The sequence below is a fragment of the Cynoglossus semilaevis genome, chromosome 15 (assembly GCF_000523025.1).
Source record: "Cynoglossus semilaevis isolate Cse_v1.0 chromosome 15, Cse_v1.0, whole genome shotgun sequence".
NCBI classification, from domain to species: domain Eukaryota; kingdom Metazoa; phylum Chordata; class Actinopteri; order Pleuronectiformes; family Cynoglossidae; genus Cynoglossus; species Cynoglossus semilaevis.
In genome coordinates this window covers 14,108,060-14,119,845 of record NC_024321.1, presented here as the reverse complement: position 1 = coordinate 14,119,845, position 11,786 = coordinate 14,108,060, and the positions used below count along the sequence as shown (strand labels likewise).

The window sequence follows — 11,786 nt, the reverse complement described above, 5'->3', positions numbered from 1 at the left end:
AAAACCACAAGTGACACACTTCTAATAATTGACCAACATTCAAATTTAACCCCTTAGTTTCATTCACTTCAGGGGTCTATACCTATATTTGTCAGATTACTCAATCATTTTTTTTGCCTACCATTATTATAATATTATTGATGTTTATTTTGGAATCCAGTCGTGGGTTGGATTGGACGGTTTGGTGATGTTTATTTTGGAATCCAGTCGTAGGTTGGATTAGACGGCCTGGATTTGGCCCGCTGACCTCAAGTTGATGACCACTGATTTACATGGTTATATACAGATTATAGATGGGGGATAAAAACGTCCCCTCTTATATCCGTCCTTCTGGGCTCACAGGAAACCAGTCGATATCAGATGCAAGGTTTAAATGACTTATAATCAGGCGTAATTATATGTGTGTGTGTCAGGTTTAGTCAGTGTTGAATTATTGGCCCGTGTCTGGGATTTTCTTTGACCTCGGATGACTTTGTGCTGATTGCGCTCCGGTATGTTTGCAGTGACATGTTTACTGATAATTATTCATTAAAGAGACACACCGTCATGTCAGGGGTGGGACCGATGGTAGATTAACAGGCTCGGCTATAATAACTGTTATCAGTGTCTGGCGCTGAGTGACAGATTGGTTTCCTGTCTGTGATGATCTCTGTATGGACATGTTAAAAATATATTTTTGGAGCTTTACAGTGTCTTTAAACTTATATGTGTGTATATATTTGATACAGCTATACTTGTGGGGACAATATTTTCCAAAATAAATGATGTTTTTGTGACTGTGGCGACACTGTAATAGTTGAGGGTCAAGGGGCAGAAATCCTTACAGTTTCCAATGGTTAGCGATTTAAAGAGACAGAAATGGTCCTTAATGAAATTACTTAATTACTGAAGTAAAAAGACTACAGTGGTGATAAAGGTTGGACGGTGCAATATATGTTGGGTAAATATAAAGTTTCAACCAACTTTTCCTGCAGTCGCGTGTGTGTGTGAAGCTCCGTCACGTCACGACCGTGTTGTTGTTCTCCAGAAGAAACTGTCTGTTTTTCCAACTCTGTGTGTGGAAATGTTGGAGCTCATGTTGGTTTGAATGGTGTCTCATGTCCACTTCGTGTCTCTCCGCTTTTTAAACAGGGACGTGTGTGTGTGTAATAATTAGCTCCGATCACTCATTCTCTGGCTACATGCGTAACGAAGCTACTCGTGTCCTGTGCAGTACAATAACCCTTCTCTGCAGTTCTGTAATCTAATCAATCATCCACTGTATTTTCTCTCTGTTTTTCTTTAATTATTATATTATGAAATGATTCATATGTTTGCACAACACCCAGAACTCGTCTCCTGCTGCTCCCCATAGGAATGTCTAGTTATGAAACCGAGAATGTGGGTGACCTTGATAGAGTTGCATGGTTTTGTAAGACAGCTTTTTCATAACGTGCTCTATATGGTGTAAGCCACGTGTGGCCCATAAGTAGATCACGATTTACTGTTATATCGCCATCTACAGAAGGAGTGCTGGTAGATCACGAGCAATAAAAATACAAATAAAAAAAATAAAAAGGTGTTGTAATATTTTTAGACTAAATCAGTGTTGAGTCATATTATATCACACTGCAGCATACAGTTAGTCAAAGTACCTCAACATATCATGCATATATGTAATATATTTAGCAGCATACAGTTAGTCAAAGTACCTCAATATATCATGTATATATGTAGTATTTTTTTTTTTTTAAGTCAAAATGTGTTTGATATAAATACTGTAGGAGGATCATCTTAATACAGCAGGTGGCGATATAAAAAGAAATCCTTAATGTTTGTTTATGGTAACGGTTGTTTACTGTTGTGTTTAAAAAACAACAGCAGTTTTATATAATGGGGAGAAGCCTTTGAATATTTTCTTTTACTTGATGCATGTTTAGCATTTCATGCTTTGTTTTTTAAATTTACACGTTTTAAAATAAAACTGCCGTGTGCTTTGGAACATGTGACTTTGATAACTATTTTTGGTTACTGTTTCTTCATATTTCGAGATTTAAAAATACTGAGACATGAACTACTGTATGTCTCAGTAGCTCGACTATGTATTTGTATATGTCTGTGTATATTTGTATGTAAACCTATGTTCTTTTTTTTTAAAATTGTTATTTCCTATAACACCCTGCTGTGACTCACTGTCTCTTTCCTACCACTTTGTCTCCAGCACCGTTGGACCACATTCTCTTCAGCAACCGCTCCCAGATCCACTCCAGTCTGAAACACTATGACGAGGCTTTGAGAGACGCTGAGATGGTCTGCAGACTCAAGCCCCGGTGGTCCAAGGTACACAGAACACAGACTGGAATTTTTTAATTTCTTGTTACTTCCTGTTTTCTTGGGAAATGTACAAATTCTTCTATAAATGGGTTTGGTAGAATATGCAGCATGAAGTAAATGAAAATATGTTACAAAAACGTTCATCTTGTTCACGTTATGATTTCAACCGCAGCCGCCTTTCAACTGAAATGTATTCATATATTATATATTCATATATATATTTATGTGTGTGTGCATATATATGTATATATGTTGGTTTATTACAGTATGTATTTCAGTTGTGTATATTACACTGTCACTGTTTTCTCCCTTGTGTTGTTCCTGTGTTTGTTCATTTTTAAACCATTTTCTCTGTTGTGCGGTGGCTCTCTGGGGTCCCCCCCCCCCCCCCCTCTTTTTTTCCCCCCCCCCCCCCCCCCCCCCCCCGTACAATGACAATAAAGACTGTTATTTTCCATCCTACAGGGTCGTATCCGTAAAGCTCAGGCTCTGGTGTTGCTGGGCAAATCAGAGAAGGCTCTGAGAGAGTACCTGGTCTGTCTGTCCATGGAGCCTGACTGTCGACAGGCTAAGAACGAGGCCTACAAGGTAAATAACAACACCACTCAGCCCGTGACCTGTGATCCTGTAATAAATGAAGGATCTCTTTCCTCTTCTCGTGTCCTCACACATCGCACGGGAAATTGTTACATAATCAAGATTCAGCGCTGACATCATGTTTCGCTCTCTTCCTTCAGCTCCTCAGTCAACTGCTGGCTCCGGTCACAGATCAGGTCCCTCAACACATCTCAAACCGGTCGGGCCTGCTGTCTTCCAGAACCCACTTAAAAAACAGCATCAGTTCTTCCTTTCAGGTGAGCGATGTCCCATGTCCTCTGTGTATAAAAAATAAATAAAATAAATCAAAGTGACATCAGGTTTCATCACACTTTCCTTTCCATCCAGACTCTCAGCCCCAGTATATTTCCATCAGAGTCGAGGCTCACCTCCACTCCTCCTGTGCACGAGATGTCAGAGTGCTGCGGAGCTAAAGGCCAACCAAAGGTTGAGAACGCAAGACCTGCTCATTCGCTTTTCCTAAAACGGAAACAGAGGAGCTCAGAGGATGAAGAGGAGGTGGAGCAGCAGGGAGGAGAGAGACAAAACCAACACAAGAGACTCCGATCTGGTGAGTCTTTGAGGTTTTTTTGTTATTGTTTTTTGATAAATGTACCACACAATATCTGGTGTAACATTATTTATTGTGTGATTATTTTTCTCTCCAGAACCTGTGACTGAATCACTGAGCCCTGAGGTCAGCCCTATTTTGGACCCGGCAGATCTGGAATGTCCACTTTGTATGAGGTACAGGTCTCACAGAATTCACCCAAATATCTCTGAATAGTTATTCCATTCATATTTAACAAAAAGTTTGCACAATCACAAGCCACATGTGTTTGTCTGTCCTCGACCTCGTCTCTAACCGCACGTGTTTCCTTTCCTCTTTCTTAGGCTGTTTTACGAGCCCGTGACGACACCGTGCGGTCACACCTTCTGTCTTCAGTGTTTGGAGCGCTGTCTGGACCACAACCCCAAGTGTCCCCTCTGTAAAGAGGAACTGTCTGAGGTACCTGTCTGCTGTCAAAGTCATTCACCTAGACAGGGTCGTGACCTGATGTTAGGGTTAGACTGATGTGGAAATGTATATACATAAATAATAATCAATGCCCTCTCCTCTCTCCAGTACCTGGTCCAGAGGCAGTACTGTAAAACTGCGTTGATGGAGAACCTGATATTGAAGTATTTTCCCTTTGAGCTCATGGAACGACAGAAGGTCCACCAGGAGGAGATGGCCGAGCTCTCCAAGTGAGTTTTAACAACAACAACAACACATCATGGGATTTTTATTTATTTATTTATTTATTTTTACCCACTGACCTGCAGTAGATGAGACACATCCATGACTGCTGTCCTGTCATTAATCAGCCTGAAAACTAAATAAAATAATTTTAAATAATTAATGGATAAGTTAACTAAAATTAACTAATTATTTCTATATTTTTATAGTAATAGTATATAGTAATAAAAGACCATAGAAGGAAACTAATTATTTCTATATTTTTATAGTATAAAAGACCATAGAAGGAACAAGACAACTGATTACAACAGAGAAATTGATGGAGAAAACAGAGGATAAGGTTGAAGATCATAAAATATATATATATTAATTTATTTATTTTTGTCTTTTCAGTCTAAACAAGAATGTGCCTATATTCGTCTGCACCATGGCCTTCCCCACAGTGCCCTGTCCTCTTCATATCTTCGAGCCCTGCTACAGACTCATGATTCGCCGATGCATGGAGACGGGAACCAACTGCTTCGGCATGTGTCTAGCCGACAACCTGAAGGGGTCAGTGAGGAGCCCACACCTGCGTGCTTTTAAACAGTTGTGTTAATGTTCCAATACGTGGGCTCTTAACGCTGGGTCTCCTGTCTCTAGGTTCGCAGACTACGGCTGTCTGTTAGAGATCCGCGACGTCAAGTTCTTCTCCGACGGCCGCTCGGTGGTGGACACCATCGGCCGACGGAGGTTTAAAGTCATTCAGCACAGAGAGAGGGACGGCTACAACACAGCTGATATAGAATACCTGGAGGACGTCAAGGTAGGAGGAGCCTAGATTCAGTGGGGGGGTGGGGGCGCAGGGAGGGTGGAGATGGAAACAAATTTAACTCAGAGGTGGATGTGTCCTGTAGGTGGAAGGTGTAGCACTGCAGGAGCTGCAGTCTCTGCACGACGCGGTGTACGACCAGGCTTTGGTTTGGGTCAACTCCCTGAAGGCGGAGCAGAAGGAACGCATTGAAGGACACTTTGGACCGATGCCTGAGAAAGACTCTGAAATGCAGGTAAGCTGACGACACCGAGCCAGAGAATGATAAGGACTAGCATTACGGCTAATTATGGTTGTAACAATTATTATATTAATATTTAGGCAACTTACCAATGCTGTGTTTTGTTTTGTGTTTTAACAAAACATGTTTTCAAGATGTGTGTGTATCGGCAACAATCCTGCGACACGATACGATACATTGCGATATAATACGATGCTTTAGGTCACATCAGGTTACTAACACTGGAACAGAGGGATCTACATTTGGAATCATTGCATGAGAAAGAAAAATGAAACACCAAAAATGAAAACCAACACCAGGAATATTGGACTGGGAATTATTTATAAAATATCGACACAGTATCGTGAAATTAGATATTGTGATACGAAAATTTTCACAAAATATTTAATTATTATTAATTTATGACAAATAGTGTGAGGTTCTATTAATAATGACAAATGTTTGCACACAGCCCTGCAGGGGGCGCACATCCCACATAACATTTACATTTGTTTCCTTCTCTCTACCACCAGGCCTGTCCCAACGGTCCGTCATGGTGTTGGTGGTTACTTGCCGTTCTTCCGTTGGAGGGTCGAGCGCAGCTGCCGTTCCTCGCTCTGACCTCGCTGAAGGACCGCCTCAATGGTATACGTAAGGTGTTGCTCTTCATGGCCCAGAGCAGACACCGGTGAAGGACTCTTTAGGCAGACCTTGACGAAGCTGCTGTCAAAGTTTACCTCCACCTCAGCAGCAGAACAAACATGAAGTGCATTTGAATGAACAGAACTCCTGTCTACGTCTCGACAGACGGCAACAGACGCCGGTCAAGGTATTGAAAACTTCCATTTGTCACGATAAGTGTCTTCATCCGTCCGCGTCCAGCGTTGCCCCTCGGGCTCGCTTTCCTCGTTTCCTCGTTTCTGCTGCAAAAGTGAGTGTGAAGTAACACACCTTAAATGAACTAGGAGTGAAATATAACCTGGCTTTTTTTTTTTCATTTTTTATTGGAACGTTTTTTTTTTGTTTTTTGTTTTTTTGCCAAGCTGTCTCATCGCAGCTTTAAATAAAGGTGAGAAACATTTTCAGTTCAGCGCTTGGAGCAGCAGCAGTCATTAATTTACCCCCGCCCTCTTCCCTCCCCTTCTGCCCTTCAGGAATGTATAAATTATACAAGAAACCAACCGATGAATTTAGCTTTTTTTTGTTTTGTTTTTCAGTGCTCAAAACAGCTGAGTCAGCAAAGTAATACTTAATAATTAATATTCATTAAACCTCAGTGACTGAATACAACCTTGATGAATTGGCCGAAGATGAACTTATTTACATTTTCTACAATTAATTTATTTAATTTAATTTTTTTTATGTTTTGCTTCCATTTCTGTGTCTGTATCACCCAGCTGGGTCACAGTGGACCGAAACCTCCACATCGATGTGCTCCATGGCTTCTGTTATAGTTTCCTTTTTTTTTTTTAATTTGTTGATTTTTTCTTTTTTCATTTATCGTTATTTATATTTTTCATTATTTATGCATGCAGTGACATTGTTTACATTTCACAGAAAGAGAGAGAGAGAGAGAGAGCGATGACAGTTTCTGAACAAAAAGCTTTAAAAAAAAAATAGAATGATGTTGACCCTAAACATTAAACTGCACTGGTTAGCATGAACTGAGTGTATTCACCCCCCCCACCCCCCACAGGCCACCCAGGTTTATCATAATCCCAGTATTGTTTCCAACATTTGGCTCCCCCTGCTGTGAGTAGCTGTTATTTCGCTGTGAAATCTGTGAAGATTATGTTCCCTTGATTGTAATCTTCTCAGATTATCTGACTAAGTTTTGCACTTAAACCACAGGAGGCCGATGCTGCTAACTAGCCTCAGTGTATTTACTTCCATCACGACAGACGTTGGATTATTTCTTCATGTGGATTAGCACTGAATTAACATGTTGGTAAATCTGATCCCCGAGAACGGAGGTCCTCAACAACCGGGCTGATTTGGTTTTATTGTGGAAGACATTTAATTCTCTATAAATAAAATCATCCTTTTGACACCTGTCAAAATAAAAGTTTTTAGAGCTACTTTTAAAACAGGTCTTCCAGAATAAAATTGTTAAATTTAAACATACAGCAATATCACATTTTCAACCCTAAGGATAAACTGTGTTTTACTTTTATGAGCTTTACTTTTAAATGCACTCTGTCTCTGATTTTTTTTTTTTTTTTTTTTTTTTATATATTTATATTGGTGAATTTTGCCTTTTTTTCTCACCGCACCTTAAAGACAACAAAGGCTTGGGAGCTCTTTTTTATTTTATTTTATTTTTTTTTATCAAATACAAATTATATGAGTGCGAAGGTTCAGTGTTCATTTATGTGTGACTGGTACCATTTTAATAGTAAAGAATAGTGCCTTCTCCATATTCTTGAATTTTACGTAAGATATTTACACACATCAGTTGTATTAAGTCCTGGAACACCTGCGGACGTTAATGATCACGGAACGTGAACGACTATTGGGTGAAAAATCTAAAGACAAACATTTTCAAATACTGAGGCCTTCCTTTTGTCTCTGTAGAAATGTTTTCACATGGAAAAAAAAAATCTCATCCGTAAAATGAGACTTTTGTTTTGTTTTGAAAGTGTCCTATTTTATACAGTATGCATTGTTGTTTCAGTTTCTGTTTGTTTTTTTCTATAATGTTTCTTATTAGAGCAATTGTTTCTTTACTTCCAATGTTGCAGCAGAGGTTTCATAAAAATCTTAAAAATCATAAAAAATCACAATTATTTTCTTCCAGAAGAAGAGCCAGAAAAAGGGATTTCAATTTTTCTAGTTTTTTTTTTTCCTTTAAAATCACATTAAGAAACGGCCGTTAAAGGACGGTTTTATGGCAGAGCAATATTGTACAGGACCAACTTTATATTATTAGGCAAATAGATACAATTTATCAAGTTTTTGTGTGAAGACGCATCAGACCGTTCATTAAATTGGAGTCGATAAATGTGGTTAGTGATTTGTCACTAGTTAAGTCTTAGGTGAATTATTGTACTGAGCAAGAAAAGGAGGAAAACATGTGAATTAAACACCTGCTACAACATGTTTCACATGATAAAAATTCAGAATACTTCACGTAGAATTTACTCCGTGTGCAGCCGTTCAGTGCAGTCTTAACAACTAAAAGCTAATGTTTTGTTTTCTTCAAAAGTATCGTGTTGTTTGGAAGTACAATAAGAGTCACTGAGGTGTAAAAAATAAAATAAACTACCATTAGGTGGCAGAATAGATATGCAGTAAATACACGTCATCGTGTTTAATTTACGCCTGATTTAGCTGCTAAAGCTGAGCTTAATCTAAAACGAAGCTGTCACCTTAAATTTGGCTGAAATGATTATTATTTCTTTTATAACTAAACAAAAACTAATAATGAGATGAGAAAAAGATGGAGACGAGTTGGGAGTTCCCAAAGGTTAGGAAATGTCCGACAGGTTCATGCTAACAAACTGATGATCTGTAGCACTTCAATCATCTTCACTGTAGTCGTCCAACCCGACCTCTGTGAAGTGGTTCGGTAGAAAGGGATTGGAATCTTCTTCCTCATGCAGCTATGCAACAACAGCATGACCTGGTTCTGATGTTCTCGACCTTTTAGAATTTTCTTAGAGGAAATTCGGCTGTCTTTCAACACATAGCGCTTTTGTTTGAGGTCACTGAGTCGGGGCCGGCCGAGTAGGCCAAGTAGCACATCCTACTGTTTGTTAGCACAGCCGCTGGTACGAGTGCAGAACAAACCCCCCCTAGAGGCTGCTTTTTTTTTTCACCTTTAGACATGCTCCAAAAAATGTCTTTACAAGTGCTATGCAACATGAACTGGTCACTAAGGGGACACCACAGTGCATGTGTAACTCTGTTAATGTAAAGGAGCTCATTATGTGTTTGTACAGGCAGCTACATACAGTACCTCTTCCCCTCCATCCTGTCTGGTGATGCTGTACGTTTTACACACCTTACTATGCAAAAAGGAAGGTGTCAAATTTTGCGCCTCTTGTTATTGCCAGGCTGAGCTTTCAAACAGTAGGTAAAATTAGGTCTTTGTTAGAAAAACAAAATACAATTGTTGACCATTTGTAAGGGCTTTTTGACCTGGAATCAATTGAGCTATGTGTTAAAAATGCCAGAGTTCTTTGTTAATAATAATTTTAAATATCTTCCCTTTATTTGCTACATTTACTGTAGCTTGGTTAAACAACATAATTTACCCTTTTCTGCCAGCCTTTTTTTTTTTTTAACAATAACAGTTTTTGACCTAAAATGACGCCAGTGGTTCAGAATTCCTCGGAGGTCCCTCATATCTGGGACAGAAGCGTATCACTCGACACTTCAAGGACTTCTTAATAATCACAGTCATTTCCCCAACCAAAAACTGAAGTCCCTCATACGTCCTTGGCCTCTTCATGTGCCTGAAGATTTGGTGTAAATTTAAATGTGTGTCCTGAAAGTGTTCTGATGTTGTTCTGTATTAGCTTTTGATAGTTAAACTTTAGTATGCATTGCCATGTAAAAGTTTGATGCAACAGCTTGTCAATAAACCAAAAGGTTTGTGTTTGTAATCCTGGATAGGAGCTTCAACACACCAGATTGGACCAGATCCTAACATCTCTTTCTGTCTTCTTCAGGGGTTGGGGGTGGTGGTGAAAAATTATGATTTTTTTTTTTTTTTGCCAAAGTTTTATCTTTTCTGCATGTTTATCATCAAATTAAGGCATTTTTGAGAAATATTTTACATTTTTTAAATTTTTTATTTTACATAATTTACATTTTTTATTTAATATTTTAAATTTTACATTCTCATGTCATGTTGGTCAGATGGTGAAAAAATATAACATTTTTTTTATTTTTTTTTTCTTCCAGATCCTAATCTTGTCTGCATGTTTCTTATCAAATTGGGGAAAAAAATAATCTGGAATTTCTTGTACTCACGTTGCTATAATTAAGTAATCTTCGTGAGCAATTTGTAATTTTTTTTAGGTAGCTTTTGGTATAGTTAATTTTACATTTACCTAAGTAGATTTTAACGTAAAGTTATTTGCGTGCCGTGCGCGCACGGTTTTCCACTGTGTGTCATACTGCATCCGGTCGTCGGGGGAACAGGAACTGGAGGTGGATGATTGCCCAGCAGAGAGTACCTGTGGAGCAGAGGACTCGGAAAGAGAAGGAAAATTATTGGCCAAATCTCAGCCAGCTCTTTGTTTTCAAATCCAAACGCGGAAATAACGTCATCGGCGGACTGAGCTGTCAACGTCAAACCTACGAAAGCACCTGTCGGTAAGTAGTGCTTTTACCTGTGTTTCACAAACATTGTTTATTGTTTGGTTAAAACCTTCCTCCGTTAAGTGTGCCTTCATGATATCGATTATCTTTCCCTCGCTTTGCATCCATCCTCATAGCTAACGTTTCAGTGACGTAGATCCGTCAGAAATTGTGTGCAGGATTTTAATTGTAGTTGGTCTCTAATGAAGTTATCTTAATAATATACTAGACTTGTTGTAGTCTAGACCAGTGGTTCTCAGGCTGTGGTGGGTGTCAACCAGTGGTAGGTGTCAACCAGTGGTAGGTGTCAACCAGTGGTACTTAAGCGCTCTCTAGTGGTACGAATGGAAAATTCATATATTCACATTTACATTTTCAATTGAATAAATCTGAAACATACCATGTACAGTTACAGTATTTTGCGCACTATAGGGCGCACTTAAAAGCCTTTAATTTTCTCAAAATCGGCAATGCGCCTTATGTGTTAATTCTGGTTGAGCTTACTGAGCTCAAACCTATTTTATAAAACCAAACCACACAGCGGACCAAAAAGTTTTAGGTTTTGACCAAAAAAGTTCACATTTTGACAGAATCTTTTTTTAAAAAACTTAATGTTCTCTAACTGCCCTAATTTGTTGAGAAACGTACAGGAAAATATTTTTTTACAGAAAACGCCCACAAAATGTTTTAGTTTTTGAACATAAATGACACGAAAAGTTCAATTTTTCACAGTAGTTTTATAAAAATATTTCTAAAAATGTTCTGTAACTGCCCTAATTTGATGAGAAACGTACAGGAAAAGATATATATATATATATATATATATAAAAAATTTACAAAGATTCTTCAGTTTAGTTTTTGACCAAAAATGACACAAAGTTCACATTTTGACAGAAGTTGTTATAAAAAAAATCCCCCAATTTGATGAGAAACGTGCAGGAAAAGATTAATTTAAAAAAAAAAGAATTTTGCAAAATATTTAATCGTATATATATATAAATTTTACAAAGATTTTCATCAAAAAAGTTTAGTTTTTGACCAAAAATGACACAAAGTTCACATTTTGACAGAAGTTGTTATAAAAAAAATCCCCCAATTTGATGAGAAACGTGCAGGAAAAGATTAATTTAAAAAAAAAAGAATTTTGCAAAATATTTAATCGAAAAGGTTTTGTTTTTGAACAAAAATGACATAAAAAGTTTTTATAAAAAAAACAATTCTAAAAATGTTCTTTAACTGCCCTGATTTGATGAGCAATGTGCAAGAAAAGATTTTCATCTTAGGCATGTTTTGGGTGA

General features: G+C 38.2%; 1 protein-coding gene across 1 annotated transcript in view; it reads left to right on the top strand.

Annotated features, from left to right (window-relative positions):
• The window catches only part of LOC103391122 (LON peptidase N-terminal domain and RING finger protein 3), a 12,490-nt gene extending 2,664 nt beyond the window's left edge, over positions 1-9,826 (top strand). Inside the window, exons 2-12 of the mRNA XM_008327261.3 lie at positions 2,201-2,319; positions 2,779-2,901; positions 3,051-3,167; positions 3,259-3,481; positions 3,579-3,657; positions 3,805-3,919; positions 4,037-4,158; positions 4,544-4,702; positions 4,793-4,955; positions 5,047-5,196; positions 5,715-9,826. Coding sequence (XP_008325483.1) covers positions 2,201-2,319; positions 2,779-2,901; positions 3,051-3,167; positions 3,259-3,481; positions 3,579-3,657; positions 3,805-3,919; positions 4,037-4,158; positions 4,544-4,702; positions 4,793-4,955; positions 5,047-5,196; positions 5,715-5,873 — 1,529 coding nt within the window. The 3' untranslated portion in view covers positions 5,874-9,826. The remainder of the gene's footprint in view (positions 1-2,200; positions 2,320-2,778; positions 2,902-3,050; positions 3,168-3,258; positions 3,482-3,578; positions 3,658-3,804; positions 3,920-4,036; positions 4,159-4,543; positions 4,703-4,792; positions 4,956-5,046; positions 5,197-5,714) is intronic.
• Positions 9,827-11,786: the final 1,960 nt, after the last annotated feature.